General features: G+C 47.9%; 5 protein-coding genes across 21 annotated transcripts; 1 reads left to right on the top strand and 4 right to left on the bottom strand.

Moving 5' to 3' along the window:
* Window positions 1-502: 502 nt before the first annotated feature.
* Window positions 503-11,639, bottom strand: pum1 (pumilio RNA-binding family member 1). Of its 12 annotated transcripts, XM_084696682.1 has the most exons (24): window positions 11,517-11,596; window positions 10,358-10,403; window positions 9,461-9,633; window positions 9,246-9,368; window positions 8,866-8,934; window positions 8,536-8,641; window positions 8,240-8,433; window positions 7,879-8,051; window positions 7,474-7,756; window positions 7,233-7,326; window positions 7,027-7,125; window positions 6,708-6,862; window positions 6,418-6,556; window positions 6,178-6,312; window positions 5,738-6,037; window positions 5,352-5,594; window positions 4,742-5,009; window positions 3,110-3,239; window positions 2,865-2,999; window positions 2,613-2,750; window positions 2,011-2,136; window positions 1,685-1,806; window positions 1,263-1,455; window positions 503-906 (listed from the first exon to the last, which is right to left on the bottom strand). In XM_084696682.1, the coding sequence occupies exons 3-24, from the start codon at window positions 9,620-9,622 to the stop codon at window positions 775-777; spliced, it is 3,519 nt and encodes a 1,172-aa protein (XP_084552808.1). In that variant the 5' UTR covers window positions 9,623-9,633; window positions 10,358-10,403; window positions 11,517-11,596; the 3' UTR covers window positions 503-774. The 12 variants fall into 12 exon arrangements, with proteins under 12 accessions (XP_084552808.1, XP_084552807.1, XP_084552812.1 ...); XM_084696681.1 differs by lacking the exon at window positions 10,358-10,403 and having other exon boundaries at window positions 11,517-11,639; XM_084696686.1 differs by lacking the exon at window positions 10,358-10,403 and having other exon boundaries at window positions 5,744-6,037; window positions 11,517-11,639.
* A 594-nt stretch (window positions 11,640-12,233) lies between these two features.
* Window positions 12,234-16,872, bottom strand: nkain1 (sodium/potassium transporting ATPase interacting 1). Of its 4 annotated transcripts, none has more exons than XM_084696679.1 (8): window positions 16,675-16,870; window positions 16,106-16,470; window positions 15,018-15,155; window positions 14,856-14,936; window positions 14,571-14,768; window positions 14,379-14,439; window positions 13,895-13,980; window positions 12,234-13,664 (listed from the first exon to the last, which is right to left on the bottom strand). In XM_084696679.1, the coding sequence occupies exons 2-7, from the start codon at window positions 16,157-16,159 to the stop codon at window positions 13,895-13,897; spliced, it is 618 nt and encodes a 205-aa protein (XP_084552805.1). In that variant the 5' UTR covers window positions 16,160-16,470; window positions 16,675-16,870; the 3' UTR covers window positions 12,234-13,664. The 4 variants fall into 4 exon arrangements, with proteins under 4 accessions (XP_084552805.1, XP_084552804.1, XP_084552803.1 ...); XM_084696678.1 differs by having other exon boundaries at window positions 13,899-13,980; XM_084696677.1 differs by having other exon boundaries at window positions 14,571-14,936; window positions 16,675-16,872.
* Window positions 16,873-17,281: 409 nt separating this feature from the next.
* On the bottom strand, window positions 17,282-20,171 carry snrnp40 (small nuclear ribonucleoprotein 40 (U5)). The gene is made up of 10 exons (XM_084696671.1): window positions 19,933-20,171; window positions 19,557-19,686; window positions 19,346-19,439; window positions 18,863-19,028; window positions 18,631-18,753; window positions 18,396-18,516; window positions 18,207-18,289; window positions 18,021-18,082; window positions 17,781-17,884; window positions 17,282-17,557 (listed from the first exon to the last, which is right to left on the bottom strand). Exons 1-10 carry the CDS (start codon window positions 20,041-20,043, stop codon window positions 17,508-17,510), a joined length of 1,044 nt encoding a protein of 347 aa, XP_084552797.1. The 5' UTR covers window positions 20,044-20,171; the 3' UTR covers window positions 17,282-17,507.
* Window positions 20,172-20,234: 63 nt separating this feature from the next.
* zcchc17 (zinc finger, CCHC domain containing 17) lies at window positions 20,235-23,106 on the top strand. 3 transcript variants are annotated; one of them, XM_084696674.1, is made up of 7 exons: window positions 20,235-20,318; window positions 20,647-20,817; window positions 20,991-21,091; window positions 21,197-21,288; window positions 21,380-21,480; window positions 21,692-21,840; window positions 22,100-23,106. In XM_084696674.1, exons 2-7 carry the CDS (start codon window positions 20,682-20,684, stop codon window positions 22,271-22,273), a joined length of 753 nt encoding a protein of 250 aa, XP_084552800.1. In that variant the 5' UTR covers window positions 20,235-20,318; window positions 20,647-20,681; the 3' UTR covers window positions 22,274-23,106. The 3 variants fall into 3 exon arrangements, with proteins under 3 accessions (XP_084552800.1, XP_084552798.1, XP_084552799.1); XM_084696672.1 differs by lacking the exon at window positions 20,235-20,318 and adding an exon at window positions 20,358-20,498; XM_084696673.1 differs by lacking the exon at window positions 20,235-20,318 and adding an exon at window positions 20,360-20,498 and having other exon boundaries at window positions 20,611-20,817.
* Window positions 23,107-23,742: 636 nt separating this feature from the next.
* On the bottom strand, window positions 23,743-26,455 carry fabp3 (fatty acid binding protein 3, muscle and heart). The gene is made up of 4 exons (XM_084696680.1): window positions 26,247-26,455; window positions 24,837-25,009; window positions 24,187-24,288; window positions 23,743-23,986 (listed from the first exon to the last, which is right to left on the bottom strand). Exons 1-4 carry the CDS (start codon window positions 26,317-26,319, stop codon window positions 23,936-23,938), a joined length of 399 nt encoding a protein of 132 aa, XP_084552806.1. The 5' UTR covers window positions 26,320-26,455; the 3' UTR covers window positions 23,743-23,935.
* Between the last annotated feature and the right edge of the window lie 1,149 nt (window positions 26,456-27,604).

Below are 27,604 nucleotides of genomic sequence, written 5' to 3'. Positions count from 1 at the left end.
TAGATACAGATTCAACATCAAAAACCAGAAAAACTACAAAGTTTTATATATATATTTATATATATATATGCAAAGGTCTACACCAAGTATACACGTTATATTTATAGAAGCAAGACCAGAAACGAATCTCCCATGCTAAATGATCTTTCTGCTGGTTAGCCAACGGCGTGTCTATGATTGTGACGTCAGACAAATTAAATACTTGATCCATCTCATAGTGGTTGCTACTTGGTGAAGGATCAAGACTTTGTGAAGCAGTAGCAAAAAAAAAAAGAACAAAAAAAAGTGAAATTATTGTTTTAGTCTATTCAAAAAAAGAACCAAACAGAAAGGAGGGGTGGGAGTAGCCCTCCCTCCCTCCCTCCCTCCCTCCCTCCCTCCCTCCCTCCCTCCCTCCCTCCCTCCCTCCCTCCCTCCCTCCCTCCCTCCCTCCCTCCCTCCCTCCCTCCCTCCCTCCCTCCCTCCCTCCCTCCCTCCCTCCCTCCCTCCCTCCCTCCCTCCCTCCAGCAGTAAGGAGCCTAGACAGAGAAGGGGGCCCAAAACAAAACAAAAAAACAAGGCTTCCAGGGAGACAAGAAGAAGTGAAGAGGAGGTGGTAGTGGTGGTGGTGGGGGGGGGGGGGTTACATGATGCCAGCTAAAGGCTAGCTAACTACTAACTAGGCAGGAGGCCGGTAAGTAACGATTCAGAACGGAGGGAGGGGGTTTGTAGGACACAGGGTTGTTGACATGATGCAGTTTGGAGGTGTAGGGCCTGGGGTGGGCGGCTGGAGGTCTACATGATGCCGTTGGGGGGGCCGCAGAGGGGCCCCAGGTCCACGCCGTTCTTCATGTAGTACTTCTCCAGCTTGGCCAGGATGTGTTTCCCGTACGTGTACTTCCTCAGAGTGGAGATGTGAGGCCGGATCTGACGAGGAGGAGAGCAGGACGGAGAAAACAACAACAACAGTTATTCTTCACAATGGCTCCAGAGCAACAGCACGAACGCTGCTTTGTGACCATACAGAAATCCCAGCTACAAATTCGACCTTGTGTGACTCATCCCATCTAGTCAGAACTCGAGACAGGCTACATAAACTGCTAGTTTATGCACCCTTAGTATAGATAGTCCACATATTGTAATTCGGTTCCTTTATGTTTAATGTATGCACCTTCCTGCCAAAGTAAATTCCTTGTCTGCGCAAACTTTCATGGCGAATAAATCCCTTTCTGATTCTGATTACAGGGTACTTGAACTGTAGCAACCACACACACACACACTACCTTGTGCATGACGATCTTGCGCTGGCTGGGCTCAGCCACGTCGATCATCTTCTGCACCACGTAGTTGGCGTACTGGTCCTTCATCATGGTGTATAAGGCACTGTGAGGACCCTCAGTCAGGCTGCACACCTCGTCGATCAGCACGGCCCGCTCCGCCCGCGAGGCGTGGGTCACACACTTCTCCACCACGTTGCTGCCACACGGGGGTGGGAGAGCGTGAGCGTGAGGAGAGGGCAGGAACAGTTTGTGTGTGTGTCTGTGTGTGTGGTATGTGGTGTGTGTGTGTGTGTGGGGTGTGTGTGTGTGTCTGTGTGTGTGGTATGTGGTGTGTGTGTGTGGGGTGTGGTGTGTGTGTGGGGTGTGGTGTGTGGAGTGTGGGGTGTGTGTGTGTGTGTGTAGTGTGTGTGTGTGTGTGTTTTTACCTTGCAAACTTGTGTTGGCTGAGTCCCAACACGTTTCCTCTGATCTCAGCCACTATCTTGCTCTTATCCTCGGCTCTTCCATGCTCCAATACGTGCTGGATCACGTAGTTACCATACTGGTCCTGCGCGCGCACACACACACACACACAGAGTTAAACACTGTACACTCAGGACTCACTCAACAAGGCAGTATGTACATTTGTCACTTTCAATAATTTATTAGATATTGCTGAACACTTTGTGGAAAGGACTATCTTTGAAGTATATGGGGGTGCAGAGAAGTGTGTGTGTGTGTGTGTGTGTGTGTGTGTGTGTGTGTGTGTTACCTGCACCAGCTGCTCTGTGTGTTGGTGTAGTTCTTCTAGTATTGGCAGGGTCTGTTCCGGAAGGCAGTGTTCTAGAATGCGCTGGATGACTCTGCAGCCGTAGGGGTGGGTTGAGAGGGCAAACACCTGGGAACGAAACACAGGTTCAACTCTAAACTTCCTACTACACACACCCTTGTCTGAGTCACACCCCATCGCCCCACAGCAAACACAGCTACAATCCTCTCTTTCCACCCACGCAAACAATGTTTGAGAGAGCCACAGTGACAGGATGGTAGTTTCGTCGTGGATATTGCATGATCTCAGCTCCCATAACACTAAATCCATTCACCATTTAAAAGACTCACTGAGATTCTCTCCCACAAACACACACACACACACACACACGCGCATTATGTTAATTCTGACATTTAGCCAGTGGATGGCTGCCACCGGGCTAAAAGTCTGGGTTGCTATAGCAACTCAAATGTCCCTCCAAGGTGTCGCGCGCATGTGTGTGGGAGGAAACCGAGACCATGAACCCCGCGTGGCAATGACGTCTGTAGCGTCTCGCTCAAGGCATCATGAGTGCCGTGTGTGTGTGTGTGTGCGCATGTCCTGACCTGTCCCTTGAAGGCTTCTATGATGAAATGCAGGGCGTGAGGCTGAACACACTCGATGCACTTCTGCACCACGTGATTCCCGTTCTGATCCTTCACACACTTCAGCACGTGACCATCCAACTCTCGCACCATCTCGCTCTACGGAGAGAGGGGATACAAAATCAATGACTGATAAAACACCCTGTCGGGTCTTCCTCTGAAGAGCTCTCTCTCCCCTCTCTCTCTCCCTTCTCTCAGACACGCTGTACATACTATGACTTGCTGGTCCGAGGGGATGAACTCCAAGGCCTTCTGGATGACCCTGCAGCCGTACATCTGCAGGGCCAGAGACAGGACGTGGCCCCTGATCCTCTCAGCCAGGGCCAGCTTCTGGTCCAGACTGCCAAACTGGAGACACACACAGAACATGGGCGTGCTCATTAAATACCCATGCACACCCACCCACTGGTCTGACGTCCTGCTCTCACACTTGACAGCGCTTCTAAAAAAACACACACCTCAAAGAACTTCTGGATGACGTAGTTTCCGAACACGTCCACCATGAGCTGGTAGGCTGCCTGGAGGATCTCGCTGAAGACCAGCTGGCGCTCTGCTGAACTGGCCCGCTCCAGCTTCAGCTGAATGAACCTGGCGGAGGAGAGAGAGAGAGAGGGCTGAGCACACGGACACACACTACCAGACCAGAGCAACAGGACACATTCATAGAGTGGAGAGAGGGAGGAGGGGGTGGGAAGAGAGAGGGGGGGGGGGGAGCGCAAGAGTGTGTGTGTGTGTGTGTGTGGGGGGAGGGGGACGGTGGTGGTGGATGGGGGTAGAGAGGTTAAACAGTAGAGAGAGGTGGTGGATGGGGGTAGAGAGGTTAAACAGTAGAGAGAGGTGGTGGATGGGGGTAGAGAGGGGTGGGGGTGGAGGGGCTAGAGAGGGATGCATCCAACAGAACTGGTCCTGGAGTCTCTCTCTTCTCCGCATGCCGCTAAGACTGAGGGCGAGCGAGTGAGAAAATGTGCAGAGAAGTAAAGTGAGAAGGGGACTGAGGAGGTGGAGACAGCCATGAAGTGGGGGATGAGTGAGAAGGAGAGGAAGCCCAGAGGCGGGGTGGGAAGAGAAGTTGAAGAGAGCGAGGGGATAACATGTGGAATGTGCAGAATGGACATCATGGTTTATTTATAGAACATCCCTGCTCTCCAAGGCATGTTTCAACACTGCCAGACCCAGAAAACATAGGCCCAGTCCCAAACCGAACCCTGGCCTCTTTCAGCCCACTGTGTTGATCTAAGGGTTAGGCCCAGCTGGTGCCCGACCGGAACACTCTGGAAGTGTGCATGTGTTAACAGCATCAGTGTGTGTGTGTGTGTCTGTATGTATACTAATCTATTAGTGCTTGGTATCAAGTTTGCGTTTCATCATAATTAAATCACAGAAATTGGGTGGTTTTGTCGTGTGTATGCATGTTGTTTGTACTGGCCTCTCTCCACTGGCTACCTGTTAATAGGACTGATTTTAAGGTTCTTTTATTTCTTTTTAATGCCCTACATGGATCGGCACCTGCCTATATTTCAGACCTCATTAGCCAGCACTCTTCCTCAAACACCCTCAGGGCGTCCAAAGAACTGCTTCTGTGCGTTCCACGGTCACGTTTTAAGTTTTAAAAATCTTGTTAAATTTGCCTGAAAACGCCTAAACAGCATGCCCAAAGTAATTTGAAAGCTGTTCTTGAACCATTTGGAATACATGCATGACTGTGGTCTCTGAAGTTATTTCCCCTGTTGCCAGGACCCCTGTCAGTCCTACTGGTGTTGAGTATTAGAAGCTTGAACACAAGGAATGTGAAAGTTTCTATTTTCGCCTAGATTTGTTTATATTTTGTTAAGAGGCCTGAAGTGGTCTAGAGGTGGTAGGTATTGGCTGGAAGACAGAATTGGACCACAGCTTGCTGGCTCGATTCACGGCCGTTCCAAATGATGTTGTGTCCTTGGGCAAGGCACTTCACCCTACTTGCCTCGGGGAGAATGTCCCTGTACTTACTGTAAGTCGCTCTGGATAAAAGCGTCTGCTAAATGACAAATGTAATTCAATGTAAATGTGTTTGTATACCTTGTGCTGAGGTGAGTCGTGTGTGAACCCATTACCTGCTGCCATGCTGGTCCTGGCTGAACTCCATGATGTGCCCTGCGATCTCCCTCAGCTGCAGGTTGGGGTAGCGGTTGTTCCTGAAGTCCTCCAGCAGCCGACTCCGACCCGACGGCATCACGTCCGACATCCCATAGCGTAGCCGTGACGACGGGAAGAGCTGGCTGCTGGGAGAGAAGAGGGAGGAGCCGGAGCTGGCGCTGCGGTACTTAGCCTCCGCCCCCGGCGCTGCAGAGATGAAACGGCCACTGCCATTGGTCAGGCCTCCTGGGAGGGGCGGGACAGAGGAGGTTGGGGTCGTTGTTAATTGGATAACGAGTGACGATATAGAGATAGAACAGCAGGGACGGTGGAGGCTGTTAAGAGAACTCTTGTTCATCATACTGAGTGGAAAATATGATTACAGGAATGTTATTCAGGTTCCAGAATTAGTTAAAGATGTTTGAAATACAGATGTTTGATATATTGCAGAGCGAAAGAACAAAAGGCACTAAATGTCCAGTGTTACAACTTTATGTCTACGACAAGCAAGCCAAAGAACGTCCCGAGAATGCCAAACACTTCCAGAAGAAGCTAGGAGAGCGGACGGTGGTATAAACACACACTCACCAAGGTTGAGGTTGGATGAAGAGCTGTGATTGGATAGTGAGGGAGGGGGGGTGAGGGAGTGGGAGGGCCCCTGGTTGGGCAGGGGCATTCCCACCGGCCCAGGGGAGGAGCTAAAGCCCAAGGCTCCATTATAGAATCCTCCGTGGCCAATGGGAGTGAGACTGGAGGGCGTGCGCTTGTAAAGGTCGCTGCTGCCAGTCAGGGAGTCACGTCTGGAGCCACTGCCACCACTAGAGTTGGCCACTAGATGGAGACAGAACATCATCATTTAGAATCATGGAAGCACTCAAGATAATGAACTGCCCTGTCCTTCTCTTACAACTACAATTAGACTCACCCACCGACAAGCCAGTAAGTAACTTAGCAACGCTTTCACACAAACTTACACACACCTGCGGTGCCAAATCCCCCCAGCGTAGCTCCCAGTGACGGTCCCAGAGAGGAGGAGCCTGCCTGGCCAAACCCTAAGGAGGCGGAGCCAGGGCCGGGCTGGGCGGAGCCCTGAGAGAAGAGGGAGGAGCTCTGGGAGGAGGAGCTGAGAGAGGAGGAACCATAAAAGGAGCTTCCTCCAAGAGCCCCGCCCCCTTGTTGCTGAGGCTGCTGGGACGTCATGCCACGGAAGGGACCGTTGGCCCCGCCCCCAAGGCCGCCGTTGGGCCCATTGGCTGAGGCTGCCGCAGCTGCGACTAGAGTGACGGGGACGACAGCGAATGGGGAAACGGGAAAAAGTTTAACATAACACAGGCTGTAAGGAGGTGATGTGGCTGGTGCGAGTAAAGGTGTTTGTAAGCATGTGAACAGGGGTGTGATGGGGCGTATACATTACCTGCCTGCGCTGCAGAGGGTGATATGATGACAGAGGCGGGGGTCATCAGGCGGACAGGGCCACTGCGAGCCCCAGTGTTGACCACCAGCGCCCCCGTCTGGTCATAGTAGGCCGCCGGCGCCAGAACTGGGTACCCTGCACACAGCAGGAGACGGTGGAGGGTTTAAGCACAATGTGTGTGTGTACAATGTGTGTACACACACACACACACACACAAGCATGTTTGATCCTGAAACTTACCGGGAACCCCAGCAGCCAGCCCCTGTCCAAAGGCGAGGGCAGAATTGACCGCTGCTGCGGCCACCAGCTGATCATTCTGCTGCCCCTGCTGCCCCTGACTTGGGGTCAGAGGTCTTTGGTTGCCTCCCCCACGCATCACCTAGGACAAAAACTTCCATTAGCAAACCAAAATAAGGAGCACAACTGAAAACCAGTAAACAGCAACAAAGCAGAGATGACGTGACAAAAATACTTTGACGGCAGGGGGCGGGACGACAGAAGGGGGGGCGGGACTACCACGGAACACTGACCTGCTGTTGGTTCTGCTGGGCCTGCCCCGCTGCCTGCTGATTGGCTGAGTTGTTGGCTGCAGCAGCCTGCTGTTGGAACAGGTTAGCAGGGTACACACCCCAGGGGGTCACGCCATAGTACTGCGGGGGCATCACCGCCGGGCCTGCAGAGAATACTAGTCAGTGTGTGTGTGTGTGTGTGTGTGTGTGTGTATGTGTGTGTGTGTGTGTGTGTCCATGGGGAAGTCACATCACAGTCAGGAGAGGCAGGGAGCTTAACAAGTTGTCTCGGTGGCTCCATATTGTTTCGTGTGCGCGGGCGCGCGCGTGTGTGTCTCACCTAGCGTTGCCGCGGCGGCGAGGCCTGCAGCATACGGGTCAGTCCCTGGCGGCGCGGCGCTGATGATGTAAGGGTTGGGGACAAACGCCGGGGCCAGACCTGACCAATCATGGAAGGGTGCAGAAGGACAAAGCTAATTCAGTTAATACCGTGTGATACTTTGAAAACTCAAGTTCCAACTCACACACACACACACACACACTCACCAATGTGAGACTGCTGGGCTGCAGCCAGAGCATACTGCTGCTGCTGGGCCGCCGTCAGCTGCTGCACTGCCAGGGCGTTGGGTCTCTGGAACAGCTGTGCGCACACACACACACACACACCCCGTTTATATATTACACAGATATTTTAGAAATGTGCAAAGGAACACGCCTCTGGGCCCCACAAACACACTTGTTTGCTTTGATACTTATCGTATTAAGTAGAATTCTCCAAAGTAATCACCAGTTGGCCAGGACACACCTGCTGCTGGTTGGTGTAGTCAAACAGGCCGACAGTGGGGGCGGAGTCCATGGGCATCTGGGAGTTGTAGTCAAACTGCAGAGGCTCCATGACTGACTCCATTTGGTCCATGGACACGCCCCCCTGCTCCACACCAGAGAAGTCGTCGGGGGGCTTCTGACCCCCGCCTCCCCCCATTTGAGCCATTCCATCCCCACCTAAAGCCCCCGGACCCCCCAGCAAATCCCCCTCCGGCCCAGGGGCTGGCATGTTGCCTTGGTTACGACTGCAGAGGTAGGAGGGTGGAGGAGAAGAGAAAAAGAGAAGAGAAGGAAGCTAAATTTAGAGAGAAAAAAAAATGTTTTTCCCGTCAGCGGGAGTGCATGTGTGAGTTGTGTGTTCGCCTACCCAAAGTCTTTGACATCCACATCCAGACCGTTCTGTGCGGGCAGTCCATTGGGGTTGATGACATCGTTGATGACGTCACCATCCCCCTCCCCGAGCTCCTTCAGTTTCTCTCCTTCAAACACAGCTTTGGGTTTCTCCCTCTTCTCCTCTTCCACCTCTCCGTCCCTCTGACCCTGAGCGGGATAGACAATGGATAGAGTGTGAGGCCTGAGGCAGCCAAAGAGTGACTGACAAATGTCATGATAAAGGGGAAAACCTATTCATGAAGTATTTGTTTGTCTAAATCATAAGAACTCTCCTTATCTCGGTAAACAAACCCCTTTTAGGGGCAGAGTAAGAGGGAGAGGAATGATGAACTCACGTAAGGTCCTTTGCGAAGGCAGGAGTCCAGTTTTTCAGCGGGTGAGGAGGAGAGGACATATTCAACCATGCTGACCCCCAAACCTCCGCTCTCTGACCTGGGCGACATCACAGAGCCAACCCCTACCTCCCCACCACCATGGAAGCCTTGCCCTGGCCGACGAGAGACCATGATTGGCTGAGACACCGAATGATCTGGTCAAGTAGAAGGAAGTCTATGTGAATCCTCAGTTTCAGAGTTGTTCAGCTAAGTCGTCACAGGATATCTTGGGTTGATCTGCTACAGCCCAAACCCACCTGAGGCTCCCCATGCGCAATCCCTCCACTGGTCGAGGAATATGCCTTTTGGTCCATCCTTCCCAGAGTCATCAGTCTCCCAGAACTTCTTACCTGTCAGGAGCTGCTATAGAGAGACATGGGGGGAAAAGAGAGAGCGTGAGAGAGAGAGCGAGAGAGAGAGCAACAGAGAGAGCATGAGATGGAGGGGGAAAGAAATAGAAAAAGGAAAAGAGAGGGAGGGAGACCGCAAGGTGTCAGATTATGTTTCCATCTTATCGGGAAAAAAAAAAAAAACTTGCAAGCTTTCAAAAAAAACTAAACAAAAAGCGAATCTGTGGTGTTCCTCACCTCTCCCATGGCACGCCCCTCTAACGCGAGAGCCTGGAAGTCATGGTTCAGCTCATCCATGGAACGCACCTGCAAAGGACGCACACCAGTCAGCAACACACACACACATCTCAAATTGCATTTAGAAGACCGTGTAGCACAAAAACACCCATCCAAGGCACCAGAGACAAAACGGCAAGCGTGTCGTATCCGTCATCATTACATTTACATTTAGTCATTTAGCAGACGCTCTTATCCAGAGCAACTTACAGTAATTACAGGGACATTCCCCCAGAGGCAAGTATGGCGAAGAGCCTTGACACATCATTTCGCATAGCCGGGAATCGAACCAGCAACCAATCTGATTGGTAGCCCGATTCACCCACCTGGATGTCACCCACCTGGCTGTCGTGGATGTTGTCACCGGTGGGCCACCGGTGCTTCCCTGGCTGCTCTCCATGCTGCCTCTGGAAGAAGTAATCCACCATGGCGTCGTCCTGGGAACGCCCCGCCCCCGCCACACCCTGAGATGCAAACACACACAAGGCTTCAGTGCTTTACTCCGAAATCAATCAATACCTAAAAGAGTGAGCGTCTCCATAGGCTGGTGTGTTACCTGCTGGCTAGGGGGCGGGGCTTGGGGGGTCTGCCCGACCTGGGGGGCGTGTCCTCCGCTGCTCAGCACCACGGGCATGCTGGGAGATGTAGTTCTGAGGTGGGGGCTGAACGAGTCCTGCCAGAGCACTGCTTTCCTCTTCAACACACACACACTGCTCATTCCACCACAGCCTAGGAGCGAATAAACACACACTTTACACACAAACACACAAAAAGTGATCAATTCTCTAGCCTACAGTATAATGCTTCTCTGTCTTGATCTTATAGAGGGAAGACGAGGCACATGGGTGGAGTTCATACATGTCTGCATTGTGTGTTGCAAAAGCATAGTGGCTTAACATTTAAACATACGGGATACTATAATGTCACCACCTAATTTTATGTAATTACCATCCCATTTTAGATGCGGCACTCACATGGTCCTGAGATGACTATTTGCATATGGGGAATGAAAATATCTGACAAACCTAAATTGAGAGTGAATAATCACTTTAATTTAAAACTCTGCACTGGAGAATCGTGAATCATCCCACACAACTCAATTGCTTGGAACAGATTTTGGCTAATGTGCTGTACTATATTCCCTTAAAGCTTGAGCCAAGCGATTCGATTAAGATTTCATTTTCACTCAGAAACCGTAGGGACCCATTGAGAGGGGATCTCCAGAGTCAAGTACTTGGTATCCACCTAACTTCTGCCCTTAAATTAAAAACAACTGGCACTTTAATTCTTAAAATGCAACATGACATTGTACATATCACAGACCATCAACACAGCAAGCTTCAGCAACAGTGCATAGACCAGAACAGGGGTGATGCAGCATGAATTATTACAGTTCGTTGTACATTACAGTACAAACGTTGTGTGGGGGGGGACGACGACGACTAAAAGTTACATTAAGGCTGGGCTGTGCACTCTTGTGGGCCTTTGGTGGAATGGACCTGGGACGAGATAACAAACACATTTTGTATATAAATAAAAGACATCAATGTAGTAAAAATCACAAGCTGTTTACAATTCATGCGGAAACCTCAAAACGCTGGAAAACACCAGGAACGCGCACGCCCCCTTCAAAGGGGCAACAGTCAATGTTGCTAGCTGTTCAGCTAACTTAGATAGATAGCTAACCACCATGGAGATGCATCAATAAAAAACAAGACAGGAAAAAGCGACAGACAGCCGTACCACCACAAAATAGCTATTGTGGTATACTTGTTACACACCACATCCTACAACAACGGCAATTGTAGCCTTTCCTTGAATTACAGATGGCTAGTTACCATTAACGTGAAACACCCGGAAATCCAAAACATCAGCGGCAGTTCCCTCACCAAAGCGCAGCCCGGCGGTTACATGTTCACCACCCGGAAATAGGCTTTTTTGTCCATATCTAGGTTAATCATTGTTCAATACCGGGGATCAATCTACCAGAAACTTGCTTTTAGGGTGTGACAACACAAACGGAGGAACAGTTGTCAGCTAGCAGGCTACTTTGACAGGCGGCGCACATCAAAACATCCCACTAAACAAAGGAGGACCGAACCAATTAACACGTGAAAATCCGTATGAACCTGTATACATTTGTATATGGAAGACAGACATGTATTCGAAATAGTGTTGACAATCAGATTTATTGATTCTTGCCATATAATTGATACGGTTTCATTACCCATGTCTAACATTACTGCTAACAATAACGGCCTCCCTAAAACAAGCTCTGCCGAGTCAGACCCAGAGCAGACACTGCCCAGACATTACACTGCAGGGAAGATCCGACAACGACAACCCATTGTGGAGCATTGGAGACTCGAACCATATCTGCCGTGCTTGCGGCTCTACAGGTCCCCATGACGCGGATGCTAACAAAGGCCCAGGTTGTCTGGGACGGAAGACTGACACAACGGAGGAAGAGGCAGCTGAGAGGGAAGGCGGCTGCACCGACTTAAAATACTCCATAGATACTTCATTCTAACCTCGACCACAACAATATACCAAGCGATGTGTACTTGAATAGGTGCAAAGAACAACCGTACTCGGGGGTTAGTGATACTTACAGGCGGAGAGGGTGGATGGTCGTGGATTTCAGCCCCAGTTTCTCTCCGACTTCCAGGCTTTCACTCCAACAACATGGCGGCTCGATCGGAGCAGGCGAGAGCGCTGCATGATGGGAACAAATGAGTAGAGCGTGCGGTTCATTGCGCCAACCGAGAGGGGAGGGTCGCTTTGGTCCCTTTGTTGTGTGTATATGGGTCGAAATAAACATTAAAAATTATAAAGATCGGTTATAGATATGACAGATTTGTCAATGGGCAAAGCACATCCAGAGAAATGGCACGATTTCAGTGAAGGCCGTTATTATATTTAATAGCCAGGCCTTACGGTTTCCCTATGATAAATGACGTGCGGTAGGTGCAGAATGTTCGGGGTATGGTAAAGAGTGAAGTCCAGCAGCCATGGTAACGTGCTGCACCACACAGTCACCGGGTGTGTAGATGGATGCTCCGTTAGGCTGCTGGAATGTAAATGACCGGTGCGAAAGTAGAATCGCCTGTCAACTATTACCAGAGCAATTAAACTAGACTTTGTTTTTTCTCATTTGGATATTTTTTGAGTTAACGGTGTTCAGACAGTAGTCCTATTCATAAACATATGACAGTGTTATATTTTGTTGTGACCAACATGTAGGCCTCTTTTAGTGAAGGCAGTATAGATCCGCAGCCATCTCTCAGTTATAATATTTTTACAGTGGTCAGACATTGACAAGGGAGGACTTTTTCTTTTTTTTAAAGTTTTTATTTCTCCAAACTTTCTGACTACAAACAAATGAGAGATTAACCTCACACCCGTCTTCCTCTTTCAATCAAACAACTCAGAAACACCTTTTCTCTCCTCCTAACAGCCACGTTCTGTATACTCGCTTGCTACCCCCTAACAACAAATGTTACCTTTCTCAGCGCATGTTGGTGGAATGACTCATTCATTCATCGATGATTCACGATTCTGATTCGCACCAACATATTCAGCACAGAACAGCCATTCCATCGGAGAAAAAAAAGGGGGAAAGGAAAGAAAGGCTACAAGGAGGAGAGAAGCAGCCAAAGAGGACAGCCTTTCTGGAGCTTATTGAAGGTGACAGCACAAGATGTGTGCCCCCCCCCCTTTCCGTCTCACTCAACACAAATGAACAAACAATCATCGGCTGGTTATTTACATGCACAAGAACCCCTACTGCTTTTCCCATGTTGACACTAAAGCCTGATTCCAAACCCATCCAAATTCCTAGTAGATCTAATCAAATCCACCACTTACTGTACATGCCTGGGGCAACTGTTCAAGACCTAGCTGAATGTTGCTGCAACCTAAGGGCAGCACATCCACTAATGTGTGTCCTAATAGTCTTTAGTAGCTAGCATTCCTTGATGGGGTTTCCCCCCACCCTGAATTGAAACTGGACAAGAGGAATCTAATTCCTGATGGAGGACATCCTCTCTATTGCTTAGACCACCCATATGCCTATAGATTAGAGCACGGGTACAAGGAAGCGTCTGTATTGTACTGAGTTGAATTTCTGGTGTTGGTTAAAAAACTGGTGAGGATTTGATTAGGGAAAGGGACAGGTTAGGAATTTGGCGTTGGTACGACTGCTCTATTATGACATCATCACATTCTAAAACGACAACATGAAGAGCCGTGGCCCATGTGACCCAAAAACACAGAGGCACCTCACAGAAGAGTCCAGGGCTTAATCCACCAAGCATCAACTAGTCCTGTAGAGCTCCCCCCCCTCCTCCCCTCTCTCCCTCCCCCTTAATCTACTCCGCCAACACCCAACCCTCACAAGCGATAGTGCGTGTGAAGAGCTGGCCGTTTTAGTGAAGGGTGTCCTCCTAAATGTCATTACAAGTGTGTCATTGTCGCTGACCACCCTCACCCCCTTCGCCCACCCCACCCTCACTCACTTCCCTGGAGGAGCTAGTTCCCCCCCCCATCCCCCTGAGCTCTATACATTCTATATGGGAACATCAATCTCACAAACTCTCTCTGATACACACACACACACACAGCTTTCTTTCTGGAAGGTGAGTCCATTGCTCCGTTGAATTGTGACACAGACAGTGAGTGTTTCCATGGCAACTGACTCCATCTGCTGTGGTACCTTCAGCGTCTGGCCTCATGGGGGTGCCACATACACCTACCCAGCACTGGGACGGGGGGGAAGAGAGAGAGAGAGAGAGAGAGAGAGAGAGAGAGAGAGAGAGAGAGAGAGAGAGAGAGAGAGAGAGAGAGAGAGAGAGAGAGAGACAGACAGACAGACAGACAGCATGATAAATCAGTCATAATCCTGAGGATTACTGCTTGGTAACTAAGATATATAGGCAGACAATTAGGTGTTTCTTGTTTTCATGATTATACAAATGAATATTCGAGTTACCTACGTGTACAGAGGCTGCAACTGAAGATGGGAGGTTTTTTGTGGGGGCTGATAACCATAGGAGTCAAACCCACCGATGAAATCGACTGAGGAAGGTAGAGAAGAGAAGCATAGCCTTGTATTAGAAAAGTTGTGGGTCTGTTGTTGGAATTCAAACACTAATAAAAGTGCACTTAATGGGTAATACACATCTATACTCTACTAAAGAAAAAATAGAACCCTTAGAACACACACACAAAACAGAACACTGACAGACAAAACAATGATCAGATATAACACACATACAGAACAGTGATCAGACAGAACACACAGACAGAACAGTGATCAGACAGAACACACATACAGAACAGTGATCTGACAGAACACACATACAGAACAGTGATCTGACAGAACACACATACAGAACAATGATCAGACAGAACACTCATACATAACACTGCTTAGATTAACAGACAAAACAAGTAGAATTGACAAAAACACTCACAGCTATCCTCGTCATCCTGGAAGACTTTGCTCACATAGCAGGCATACACAAAGCCAAAAAGCTTAAAAAGAGGAAATTGACAAAGTCAGTGATGTTGTCTTTGGTTTTAAAGTGTGTGTATGTGTGAGACAGAGAGACAGACAGCGTGAAAGAGAGTGATAGACAGTGAAAGATAGTGTCAGAGATACTCACAGCCAATAGGACCTGAAGGGCTGAACTCAGCACCTCAATGTACTGGTAGTCAAGGAGACACCCGGACACTGTGATGACATGGTGGTCGTCAGGGGCGATGCGGGAGTCCAACACCGGAGTTACAAGGCAACCAGGGCCATGCTCCATCCACCAGGAACGATGGAGGGACGTGTTGAATGTCATCAAGAAGTCTCTGTCCTGCGCACACACACAGTCAGGTCTTACAGCTACCTCTAAGGCTACCTGACAGTTCACTACCCAAATCGAGGCGTTGACGGAGCTTACCTGAGACAGGTGTCCCACTTCCAGGTAGAAACAGATGATGAAGGAGTTCCATCCCACCCACAGCACCAGCCACACTGCATACTGACAGAGCGAGAGGGGAAGGTTTAGGCATGTGCGACGTCGTGAGAGACAAACCCGGAAGCCATGGCAACCCCTGCTCACCAGTACGAGGTATCTGGAACGGAACTGCACGGTGCCAAACACCCCCAGTATGACGGCCATGATGTGGAGGAAGTTGGCCAGGATGGGAGCCCACTGGTACCCCAGGAAATCAAACACTTGTCTTTGCACTGCTGCCACCTACAGGCCAGGCAAAGAACCATGGACAGAACACAATATTACACAGGGAGGGAATTGGGCTTCAGAGTGTGCATGCAAACACACACACACACACACAGGGGCCCACCAACATACACAGAAGGGACAGGCATACACACGTCTGCTGCAGTTGTTTCCATGGTTACTGCCTGGAGCACGAGCCCGGTAACTGTACAGGAGGAACCCGAGGGGCACCCAAACCCCCCAAAGCCCTCCCCCAAACCAATCTGTGGACCTCACCCTGCAACTAAACAATTACAGCCGGCACAGCGCATCACTTAATACAGCATCCTTGTCCTTGCGCCGTCAACGTGCACCATCCTCAAAGCATGATAAGCCACAATACCTGTAACGCAGACTAGCTGACACTATGGCAAGTTATAAAAACAAACACATTCAATTGAAGTGTATTAAAACTATTGTATTAATAATAACTTGCATATTAGTAAAATGATACATGTGGCGTTTGTTAAGTACAAGTGGGGACAAATCCTCCAAAGTTGAACACATACTAGCCAGGGAAGCAGCTGGAAGGAGGAAATGAAAAAGATTTCTCTTTTGTTTTTCCCTGTAGTCCTTCTCAAAAGCAGAAGTGTTCCTATTCACGTGGTATCCTTGAATACGGAGATCACCTCTATTCCATACACACACACACACACACACTTGCTTCCTCTTACCCTCACACACTATACCCTCCCTTGTTTTAAACGGATAATAAGGCATACGCACTCCCAACAGCTGGTGCTGCTCAAAAGCTTTCAGTGTAAGACTTTCTTTGCCACACAGCTTATAATAGTAACCTAATATAAAAAGCCGGATAAAATGTAAATGGGGTTTTCAGAACTTAATTCGTTTAGGTTTGTGTGTGTGTGAGTGGAAAAAGTAAAACTGGGTGTTGATGAAAGACTATCACAGCACAAACACACACTCACCAACTGCAGCGAACATATCACCACCAGCGTGCATCTCCCATCGCACTTCCCCATTTTGGAGGGCTCGGGACGCGGTTTGGGGCCGCGCAGGCTCCGGGGGAACGACGGGTCCCCGGATAGATCCAGACTGCCTAACGGTTTATACTAACACCATCCCCGTCTAGACCCCTCCTGTTCCCTGGTCTCCCTCTCGGAACAGAATACTTTGGACGCTCTTCAGTCAGAAGGACGCATGCCAAGACCCGAGCTCATTCTGTCGGTGAATACGGTGATGGTGGTCGTGGTTTCAGGGAGGGGGACGTCCTCTTCATTCGCTGGGGTCTGCGGTTCCACCGCTACCGATTACCGAATCGCCTCGGCCACACCTTCCGGCGGCGCGCGGGGAGGCACACACAAAGGCACAAAGAGAGACAGAAAGCTGTCATTATCTGCTTGCGGGTAGCGACAGAAATGAGCATCATATGATAACGGATCACACGGGGGGATGTGGGGAGGAGGGGAATGATCCGATGGAAGTAGACAAGCTAAATGAAATCTACCACGACACAAAGCGTCTCATTGTGACTCACGGTTTTGAAGGCGCTCACGATCCCTTGCTCCCTGTCCCAAACCCTTATGAAGTCGAAGGAGTAGCGTCTGCACAGATCTTGTACGGGTTATTACCGCCAATAATACATTAGTCCTCCACTCGGTCTTGTTGCGTCTTTGTCAACAATCACCGCCGGGGCGGGCGCAAGAGGATTGGGGGAGAGGGGGTGGGGGTTCAAGTCACTGCGACCCCCTCATTTGAGAGGAAATGTTTTCTGCAGCCCGTGTGCGTGCGCGCGACCGAGGAGAACCGCGAGGATTGAGAGACACAAAAGAATACAGAACTGGAGGCGAAAAAATTGAAACATTAACAAAAAAAAATCTAAAATACAGCAAATAAAAATGTAAGCATACAGAAATGGGAATTAAAGCCCGTAATAGCCGGCTTTCTTGTCATTAAGTTAGCCTTGTCATGAAGTCTTGGACGGCTTGAATATAGAAGGAAATTGCTGAAACCAATCAGGCCAATAAAACAAAAATAAAAAGGTTATGAATAACCTTATAAATGAAGCAGCTCGACTCTACCACCATGTTTTAGCAGTGCAATCAATCTTCCAGACAAGTCAGAAAAAATGATTCTACCATGTATTGTTTTTATGCATTTTATTAGGAGAAATAAAAAAGGTATTTGTTGTTGTGACATCATAAACTCACATAAGCGTTCCTGAGGTTTCTCAGAATCAACTAAAGCATATAAAAGAACAGATTGTTTACCCAGAAGCACATAAAATGGGTAAACACTACAATTCTCCCACAGATGGATGGACACAAACACACACACGCACACACACTTGCACATTCACACACATCCCTCCTACTGAATCTCCCCCATGTAGAGCCGTTTGTCACTGGATCCAGAGAGGACTGTGGGAGACAGAACGTACGTCAGTAAGAAAAGAAGTGGATGTTTATATGTTTAGTGTTTGCACCTCCCTGCAACAGTAAATTCTGTGTCTGTCTAACATACATGGCGAATAAACCAAATTCTGATTCTGAAAGACGTGTTATTAAGCGAGGGAGGGTAAAAAAGGGAGGTGAATCAATAAAACAGAAGAATAAGACAATTTAAGTGTTCCTCTCATCTTACCTATAGGCTCCTCAGGGTGAAAAGCAACCTCGTTGACAGACCCAGCGTGACCAGGCAGCTTATACAGGATCCTCCGGGAGGTGGTGTCCCACACGTACACAAATCTGCAGACACACAAAACAACAATGCTAAACCTCACAGCTAACTTGTTTAAAACAGGCCTGCTCAGTTTAAGAAGAATAAGTGCCTAATATGAACGGAAGCGTGTGTGTGTGAGTGTGTGTGTGTGTGTGTTCTCACCTGTCAGCCGACCCTGCAGCAATCTTACTGCCGTCATTTGACCAGGAGCACCTCAGCAGGTTCTAATAAAAAAAAAAAAATTAAGCCATGAAGACGATTAACCTAAACAACCATGTTGTTATAATAATATTATGACGGCAATACTAGCCATGGTGAGGGGGGAGGGCGGTTGTCAGGGCTTATCACCTTCTCAAAGTTGTGAATATTCCCCTGGAAGATCTTCACACACCTCTCCTTAGGAGCAAAGGGACGAACATCCCAAATACGCACTAGGAGGAGAGACAAACACAGGCTCAAGATACGATCCCATGGAGATATATATAACCAACCCAACCAATGCAGTGTTGGGAAGTCTGCACACAAACACACACACACCTGTGTTGTCCATAGAGTTGGAGAGCAGGTAGGATCCCTCTGAGCTCAGACTGAGCCCTGTCAGGGAGTCCCCATGGCCATGCATGCTGTAAATCAGTTTGTTCTGACGCAGGTCCCAGACCTACACACGTACATTGAGTCCCCGGCAGAGGTATAACAATTAATACAGATGCAAACAGTGACTACACTCATTGGCTGTGAGACATTAGCACTCTAATTAGGGTGGCTGCGGTACCTTGATGTCATTGTCGATTCCTCCAGATAGGATCTGATCGCTGGTGTCATTGAAGGTGACTGCCAGTACCTGATAGGTGTTCTGGAACGTGTGGACAGCTCCCTTCTTACGAATATCCCACAACTAAACGCAACAACAGACGCATACAAATAAACAAAACAAATGAAAACAACCTGATGGTGAATAGGACCTAAGATAGGACCCAAGATAGGTTGGCAGACGCCATGGTTACCTTGACGGTGCCGTCGTCGCTGCCGGTGCACACGAGCTGAGGGCCGCGGCGGGCGGGGTAGCAGGAGTTAACGAAGGAGGTGTGGCCTTTCAGACGCTTGATCCTCTCACCCGTCTCACTGTCCCACACACCTACCGTCTTGTCTGTGCTAGCGGAGAACAGCATACTAACACACACACACACACACATTTAGTCATTCAGCAGACGCTCTTATCCAGAGCGACTTACAGCAAGTACAGGGACAATCCCCGAGGCAAGTAGGTGTGAAGTGCCTTGCCCGATGACACAACATAATTTGACATGGCCCGGAATCATACCGGCAACCTTCTGATTAATAGCCCGATTCCCTAACCGCTCAGCCATTTGACTCACACACACACAAGTTTAGATCACACACATCCCTCATGCGCCAGAAAGAATCCCTCATGCGCCTTCTGATAGAAACGGTGAAAGAGTTAGACTATAACAATGTCTGCAACGTACCTTCCATCTGTGTTATAATGCAACTCCATCACTGCTCCAGTGTGTCCTTTCAGAGTGGCAAAGTTATCACAGTCTCCATACACGTTCCACATCACTGCAAGAGAGGCAGAGGATAGCGTTTAAGAGGTTGCTAAAGGGTTAGCACTGAATTCAACCCTTGGGTACAGCTTTTCCTAAGTAGATGACTGTGCCACTACGTGTGTATACTCACATATGAGCCTGTCATATCCTGAAGATGCAAGAGTAGCGCCATTGGGGTGAAATTTGCAGCAGTAGACCTCTCCTTCATGACCACACATTAGCATAATCGGAGCCTGCAAACTGGAACTTCTTGGCGGACCCTATGGAACATTCACACACAAGATTGAGACGGCTGTGTTTGAGCTAACGCTAGCCAACCAGCCATAGCTAGGCCGCTTCAAGCGCAACTGCTTTGAGTAACTAATGTATGTACAGTCGATAATCTATACTTTGATCATTAAGCACAGACGGTACCTGCTAAATCCATACAAAGGACATACTGGAAGCAAGCACTGTACAAGCTAGCCTGCTAGTAGCACAAATTAACTTTCTGGCGAATATCTTACCATCGCCACGAGTTGCTGGGATTGCGCCGCAGCAACCAGCTCAGTCCGGGGCCGCTTGACTTCGGTGGGGACCAAAGCCATATCGCCTGGTCTCTTCTTAGGTTCAATCATGGTTGAATAATCAAAGGCTAAGGGTTCGAGCTTAAATTTTAGTTAAGTCTGAGTAATACGAGCTGAAATGAATGAGCTTCTCGTCAGATCTCTGCTCTCAACAAAAATATACGAAGAATAGGGTTGAAGTACTTCCGCCTGGAGTTTGGTATTTGATTGGAGTTTCTTCTGGCAAATCACTGTGATTGGCTACTGCGGAGAACGCACCGGAAGAAATCTAACAAGTGCCCTACTACAGCAAACGTTTGCGACATACGTTTCTTATTTGTAAACATGTGAGTTTCATTGTACTCCCAATGCGTTTCTGTAAAAGACTGTTGAAATCTGTGCAAATCCAAAAATGTCGATATAGCCAATGTGTACATCTTGGTTGGGATAGTTGTTTACTACATCTAGCTGAAGCGGCAACGTTCGTTCAGCAATCAAAAAGCTAGACATTAGCCAACATAGTGAAGGTAAATCATTAGCTATCTAAATATTGCTTTACTTTAGATCATGCTTACTTAACTTTAAGTTGTTGCTCGTCTTTCATTCTCCCCAAATCCTGAAAGTTAAAACTATTTTCAGTTGACGTCTCGCTTATCTCACGTCTTGTCTCTGAAGAGTGATACAATCACCCCACAAGGGCTAAGACTAGCATGGCAGAATTTGAAGAACCCGAGGAGCCCGGTGGTCTGGACGGCCTACCAACCATGTATGGTATCTTCAAGGGCGAGGTGGTTTCTGTACAAACCTATGGAGCCTTCGTCAAGCTCCCAGGATACCAGAAGCAGGGTAAGGAGCCAGTACCAGACTGAATACACTGGAAACACTTCAATCCAAAATGTATTTCTCTCAGAAATCAGAATCAGTAAACAGTTTAATAGTAGTTTACACGTTAAGGAATTGACTTTGGTGGACCGTTGCATACAGTAAACCTATAAGAATTGTAAGTCTTTCTCCCTTAGGTTTGGTGCATGTCAGTGAAATGTCTGCATGTCGAGTAGAAAATGCCTCAGAGATTGTAGATGTGGGGGAACAGGTGTGGATCAAAGTCATTGGGAAAGAGGTAATACACTCACACATATACATTCTTGATTCAGTAATAATGTCATCATCAATAAGGAGGCATTCATAACACAATATAACTATTCTTCTTTTTGACTCTCCTCAGGTCAGAGATGACAAGGTAAAACTCTCCTTCTCAATGAAAGCTGTGAATCAGGGAACAGGACGGGACCAGGACCCCAATAATGTCAACGCTGAGTATGTCTTAGTGGATGTTACTCTGTGTGTGTGTGTGTGTATGTGTGTGTGCGCGCGCGTGCGATGGTCTTATGTCTGTTCACGTTTCCAGGCAGGATGAGCGGAGACGTAGAATGTTCAGAGATCACACTGGACAGAGAATAACACTGGAGGCCGTTTTTAACACCACCTGCAAGAACTGCGGCTGCAAGGGTACAAGCACACCATTATTGTAATAGCTGCTCTGTATGTCCATAGAGACCCTCAGTCCAGATATGGTTGGTTCTGATAGTTACACATGGTTGACTTGTGACTTCAACGAAAGCCCTGATGATTGCTCTCGTGCATACCAAGTCTGTCAGCTATGGCTGAAAATAACCATGTTGTCTAAAGACGTGCTGTTCCCATACCTCTCTTTTTACAGGCCACTTTGCCAAGGACTGTTTTTCTACTCCTGGGTTGCAGTACTCGTTGTTGCCTGAAGAGGGCGACGAGGTAGAACAACAGCAGCAGCAGCCGCCCCCAAAACTCGTACCACAGCAAGACTCTCAGAAGAAAAAAAAGAAAAAGAAGGTAAAGAACCAGTAACAACTTGTGCCCACGCTCTTCCTGTCCTCTGCCCTTAGTCTCGCTCGGTTGTCAGGTATTTGTCGCGTGTGTGTGTGTGTGTGTGGTGGCAGCCCTTACAGACAATGACGCAGATGCACTTACGCAGTCGCCACAGAAACCAACTAAACGCAAAACAGGGCGCAACTCCGTAACTCAGTCACACAGTTTTTTAGGATCGAGTCTGACATGCTGTGTCTCCGTTTGTCCTCCGCCCGTCCTCCAGGAGAAGAAAGTGAAGAAGAAGAGGAAGAGGGAGAGGAAAGAGTCCGAGAGCGACGGCAGCAGCAGCGACGGAGCGCAGAGGCCGAGCCAGACCAAGAGAGGGCGCCATGACCAAGACAAAGAGGAGAGAAAGAAGAAGAAGCACAAGAAACACAAATCCCACAAGCACAGCTGAGACGAAAGAGGAGCACATGCACGCACTGTACACTGCGATCACACACGGTTCACTCGCACGCAGATAACACACAGACACATAGAAAGAGAACTGGCTTTAAATGTTGATGACAGACGTGTTTAATTGCGGTGTCCCCATTGTTTTTGTTTGTTTCTTTTTTTTAAAGATGATCTAGGACTTCTTAAGAAGTAGAAGAAGCATGAGCCTGAGCATAGTCACTGTTTGTCCTAAGATAACCCTCACCCAGACTCCCTCCATGCGCTGCCTGATGTTAAGTAACCTGATAGGTGTAAGCAATATGGCAGATGGCAGATCCTCAAGCTTAATGTGAGGTCCTAGATATTGTTTACACCTATCCAATTGCTTAAATGATAGTGAAACGAGTCTGGGCTAACCCATTGTTTCATAACAGCAAAAAGCAAACACACAGGAAGTATGTAACAGGTCCTAGACTCCGTTTCTGAGTTGACCAGCTTTTTATTGTGTGTGGTAGGGATGTTTTTAGTGTCTCTGTATTGCTTTATCTTCCTGTGTCACCTGTTATTCTTGACAATTGTGTCAAAATGTTTTGTTTTTCTTCCCATGAATGCATGAACAATACAACGCTGCCTGATGGCCATGCAAAATTAGAACAAATGAGCTTCATGTCATGTTTTAACCATTGTGAACTACAACGCAGGTATTCTCAGGTTACATAGTGTTGTTACAGTCCTGTAGCCATTAGCTGTGTGTTTTCCTATTGACTCAGGAGCTGAGGTGTGTTGCGCTGAGTGTGTGTAGGTTAATGATAAGAGTGTAGATTTATGTTAAGGTCATTAAAGTCATTAAAGGTATAGTTGGAGTGACCCCTGGACAGCCTTTCACCCAGTGGCCAGCTTGGCAGGTCATCTGGAGCACATGACACCAATCTACATGGGGATGGAATGCTCTGGATTTAGAACTCACTCATCCACACACGGCACTGACTGAAGTACATGCTCCTACAAAATGTTTCCCCTCACCTAGTTGAAACAGGCACACCATCCACACACACACACACACCATCCACACACAAGGCTTGAGCTGCCAATAAAGCTATAATTAGTCACTCTGACGCTATCCAGTTGAAACAGATGCAGTTTTGGCTCGACAATTAAGCTTAAACTTAACATACTGGTTCTGTAAAACACACATCTGCACACACACACACCTACAACTTAAGAGGTTTGCAAAGTATGCAGAAAACCAAGCAGACACACAAAAAAACGTGAGTACAAGTTCCTTTGATCTCTGAAAGAAGTTACGTGCGCTTTTTAGAAGCACAGTGTTTGATGTCACAATGCAAAATGTCTGCCAACTACCCAGACATTTGGATTGACATGCCAATACTGGCGAGAAGCCTTAGTCTGTCACCAATTATTTTAGAACAGATTTTGGAGCAGAATCCAATTCTTCCAATAATTGACAAAACTGTTTCACGAGAGCGCATGTGAGAAGAAAAAAAAAAAGATTTTTATTCAGTGTTTCATTTTGAGGAGAGGCACAACACATGGATGAACAGGACAACAGGGAGGCCAGATATCACGACAGGGGTTAAAGGTTATGAGGGTTCAGCGGTGTGGGAGTGGCCGCGGGGGGTTGCAGGGTTTGGTTTTGGCTTGTTTAGGATGGAGGTTTGGACGTTTACGCCTTTTCATAGGAACGTGTGCAAACAACGTCCCCCAGCGTCAGAGTCTGTGCAGAGAAAAAAGAAAAGGGATGGTTAGCAATGCTAACACTGACACACCCACACACTACATGCACACACTGAATATACAACATACAATGACTCATTGTCATGCTGTGCAAAACATCAAAAGTCAATATATATACTGTTATCTTTTCTCCTTCAACACACACATGCAGTCTCACTTTCCCACAGTCTCAGTACTGACCAGCGTGAGGGCGTTTCCACTGACTTCTCGTACCAGAGTTGTCTCTTTGCCGTCCCATTTCTGCACATGTACCATCTTACCACCATCTAGAGTTATAAGAGACTGCAGAGAGAAAAGGGTTTTACACAATCATCATATAAAGAGAATAAGTGGGGTTTGTGGGAAATAAATACACGCCATACATTTGTCAAACTGTTTTAGTAGAATCCGGCCTTCCGTGCCAACAGTAAGTCATTGTTTAAACTGTCGTTTCTCCAACTCCCTCTCCCCATTACTCTTTTCAATCCCAGTAGCACAATGCTGCCTTCACATCAAGCTGTCGACAATAAATCAATCGTGAACTTTAACCTCTCACCTCTCCTCACACTGTCGAATGCTCACCCTTCCAAATTTATATTGCGTGAATTTAGGGCCTTCGATTTTTTGTATATGCACTTAGATTTTATCTCAACTAATCATGACCACAAAAGGACGCCTCTACACATTTTCCACCTACAACTAATTATTCTGAAAGCAACAAAGCCTCAGACAATATTATTTCCATACCATCGTTTAACTATTCAACTGGTGATAGATGCAGAGTCACCAGAAGCAACCCATACTCAACCCCTGACGTCCCAAACCTCTCACCCCTGACCCCTTAACCGCACCTTAACCTTCCTGTCGTCTGCAGTCGTCTCGTCAAACTCCTCGCCCAACTTGAAGCTGATCTCTGTGTTCTTAAAGGTGCTCTGGGTTTTCAGGGTGATGACATCTCCCCCGACTTCGATGATCGTGGTGGGCTTGGTCATGCCGCCAACCTGTCGAGTGGCAAACCCCACTCCTGCAGGAAAGAAGCGTCATAGTTGACATCATTGGTCGCTCTGTGGGTTCCAGGGGTGGAAATGCTGTCTTGACACAGGACGTGGCTCTACGTGCAGTCAGCTTGCATGGGGGGACACTGAGGGGCGTGGGTCTGAACCCATACACTTCTCTGTGAAATGTCAACTCATCACCGCTTATTGATTTGTTCTGTTAAAGTAATCAAATTTGCTTTTCATCCCTTCAGCAAAATCTGTCTTATCTTCAATTCATCTGCACGTCCTTGCCTGTTCCACAAACATTAGATAGTCATATTGACCTGGCTCCATGTTTGCTTGTATGTTTGAGTTCAGCTCACAGCATCTTTGTCTGTGTGATTACGTGAGAGGGAATAAATAAAGGGACAGTGATTGGTTGTAGTTGGACAGAAGCAGCCAACTCCCTTTTCGACTGGTAACTGTTTTGCTCTTTTCTGTCGCAGTCGAGTTAATCTCCTGAGGCTAAAAGTGCCACGCTCACTCAATCAATATGGCAATAGCCACTGTGTGTGTGTGTCTGTCTGTCTGTGTCTGTGCAGGCATTGGCTGAGAGATGAGAAGAGTAGGAACAAGGGTCAGGGGTCAATTCTATGGTGATAAGAACAGACAGGTCGATGCTAATATCCCCACTGAGGTCAGCAAGGAGGCAGCCCCCACCCAGACTACCCCCCCCCCCCCGCCCTCACCCACTTTAAAATTCAAGAGAACTATTGACACAAGTTAAAAGAACATTACCCTCCAAAATAGTGTTAATATTTAAACCTCTCGTTGTTGGCATGCTGGTGAGTGGTTGTAAATAGCTAGCTTCCAGCTGTCTTCTCCACAAGCCTAAGTGTGTGCTCAGAAATGGACCCCACCATTAAATCAGGGCATGCACATGGTTTCTCCCTCCCCCACACCCTCCTGAGACACACTGCGGGCAGTCCACGCTTATTTTCCTCTTTCTTAATTCATTCATTTGCTTCTTTCTGCTTATCATTTGCTTTTTTTCCCCCACATTCCCACACTTTACCGTGGCCTGCATTACAACTGCACAAAAAGCAAAGTACAATTCACACACCTTTTAATTCTCCACAGCTGCTCACTCTCTGTGGCACATGTGCGCACATGCATCAGTAGACACACCCCATCCTTTACAGTTAAACCACCCTTTCTACCCCTTCCTCGACACACAATCACACACACACACACACACAAAAGCAACATCACACACATGCCTACCCAGTGCCTTCATGTATTCATCAAAATTCTTGGTCTCCTTGAGGTTCCATGTGCCGACAAATGCCTCAGCCATTTCTGCCGTGGTGTGCTGGAATGAGGACGCAACAGTGCAAAAGAGAAAGAGAGAAAAAAGCACGAGAGTGACAGAATGCTGGCTAGAGCAAATAAGACAGAGAGAGCGAGACAGCGAGAGAGGCAGAGAGTCAGCAGCACTACTGCTTCAATCCTACTGGCTAGTTTTATACCGGCTGTTCATGATGTCATCAGCCTGTGCAGAGACGAGGGAGGAGGGGGGAGAGAGACTGGGGGAAGGGGAAAAGGGGAGACAAAGACAGACAGTCCAAGATGGGGAGAGAGACAGACGGGAGGGGCAGGAGGGTAGCTAGGCGTTGAAAATGGGGAAGAATAGAAATTCTACAGAAATTCTAAAGAAAAAGAGAGAGGTATGGGGGAGGAAGCAAATGAACAAGCTGGCCATTCAGAAAGAGGGATGGAAAGCCGGAGAAAAGAAAGAGAATGTGTGGGGTGGGGTGGGGTGGGTGGGAAGAGGGCCTGGGAGGGAGTAGAGTGATTTTGAGTGGTTTTAAGTAGCGTCATGGAAGTGTTCTCTCCCATGTTCTCTTCTGTCTGTCTCTCCTTCCATCTGTGTCACGTTCTCATTTGACTTTCAGTACCTCTTTAATCTTGCCATGGAGGACAGAAAGGGCGCTGTGATGAGTAAAAGTGAATGTGAGTGTGTGTGTGTGAATGTTTATCTGGGCACTGTACGTTACCAGACATTACCCTGGCCTTAGTGTTCTCATACCAACTCCATGCTCCCAGTCATGGTGTAATTTTACCAAGCCTGACCACACAATATCCATAACGAACTGTTTTAAAGACTGTTAACTGTCTGTTTGAGTTGAGAAATACCCCAGCTTGTCTCTTGTTAAGCAATCCCAAAGTTGGAAATCTCTCTCTCTCGCTCTCTCAAAAACACACATGCACAGGCAAAGAGCTGCATCACATTCTTCACCAGACTTACATAAATGATCTGTGTCTAAATTGACACATGTGTTTCAAAACTGGTATGCAGCATGCATGTTTCAAGCCTTACACACAAACAGGTGGTCGGAGAGAGACTGGTAGAGAAAGGAAGTAAAACTGCATTTGGGGAAATTAACAGCCATTGTGAATGACATGAGATGAAAGACATAAAGAAATTGTCCAAATGATCCGAATGCAACCTCAAGGTAGGAAGTGAACTAGATGATATACTGTCATAAAGAACAGCATTTAGTCATAACTCACAGTCATGACAGTCTCAGAGGGCAACCACCTGTGGCAAAAAATCATGTTGAGGCAGTCCCCAAAAAACT

Source organism: Hypomesus nipponensis, chromosome 4 (genome assembly GCF_054491055.1).
Source record: "Hypomesus nipponensis isolate SF chromosome 4, ASM5449105v1, whole genome shotgun sequence".
Classification (NCBI taxonomy): domain Eukaryota; kingdom Metazoa; phylum Chordata; class Actinopteri; order Osmeriformes; family Osmeridae; genus Hypomesus; species Hypomesus nipponensis.
This window is presented reverse-complemented; position numbering and strand designations above follow the sequence as displayed.

Bases quoted from the DNA above. Each gene is read 5' to 3' on its own strand.
- snrnp40 (XM_084696671.1), bottom strand. From the start codon at position 20,043: ATGATTGAACCTAAGAAGAGACCAGGCGATATGGCTTTGGTCCCCACC. The intron at 18,754-18,862 runs GTAACCATGGCG...TGTTGCGTTTAG, and splicing joins GCGACGACGGCACCGTCAAG to TTGTGGGATATTCGTAAGAA. The intron at 18,083-18,206 runs GTGATAAGCCCT...TTTTTTTATTAG, and splicing joins ATATTCACAACTTTGAGAAG to AACCTGCTGAGGTGCTCCTG.
- nkain1 (XM_084696676.1), bottom strand. From the start codon at position 16,159: ATGGGGAAGTGCGATGGGAGATGCACGCTGGTGGTGATATGTTCGCTG. The intron at 14,440-14,570 runs GTGAGTATCTCT...CCTCTTTTTAAG, and splicing joins CCCTTCAGGTCCTATTGGCT to CTTTTTGGCTTTGTGTATGC. The intron at 13,981-14,378 runs GTGAGTGTTTTT...TACCTTCCTCAG, and splicing joins CCAGGATGACGAGGATAGCT to TCGATTTCATCGGTGGGTTT.
- pum1 (XM_084696681.1), bottom strand. From the start codon at position 9,622: ATGAGCAGTGTGTGTGTGTTGAAGAGGAAAGCAGTGCTCTGGCAGGAC. The intron at 5,010-5,351 runs GTGAGTGTGTGT...CGCCCCTCCCAG, and splicing joins TTCATCCAACCTCAACCTTG to GAGGCCTGACCAATGGCAGT. The intron at 907-1,262 runs GTAGTGTGTGTG...CCTCCTCGTCAG, and splicing joins GCAAGATCGTCATGCACAAG to ATCCGGCCTCACATCTCCAC.
- zcchc17 (XM_084696674.1), top strand. From the start codon at position 20,682: ATGGCAGAATTTGAAGAACCCGAGGAGCCCGGTGGTCTGGACGGCCTA. The intron at 20,818-20,990 runs GTAAGGAGCCAG...TTTCTCCCTTAG, and splicing joins CCCAGGATACCAGAAGCAGG to GTTTGGTGCATGTCAGTGAA. The intron at 21,841-22,099 runs GTAAAGAACCAG...CCCGTCCTCCAG, and splicing joins AGAAAAAAAAGAAAAAGAAG to GAGAAGAAAGTGAAGAAGAA.
- fabp3 (XM_084696680.1), bottom strand. From the start codon at position 26,319: ATGGCTGAGGCATTTGTCGGCACATGGAACCTCAAGGAGACCAAGAAT. The intron at 25,010-26,246 runs GTAGGCATGTGT...TCTTTCCTGCAG, and splicing joins TGAATACATGAAGGCACTGG to GAGTGGGGTTTGCCACTCGA. The intron at 23,987-24,186 runs GTCAGTACTGAG...TTCTCTGCACAG, and splicing joins GTGGAAACGCCCTCACGCTG to ACTCTGACGCTGGGGGACGT.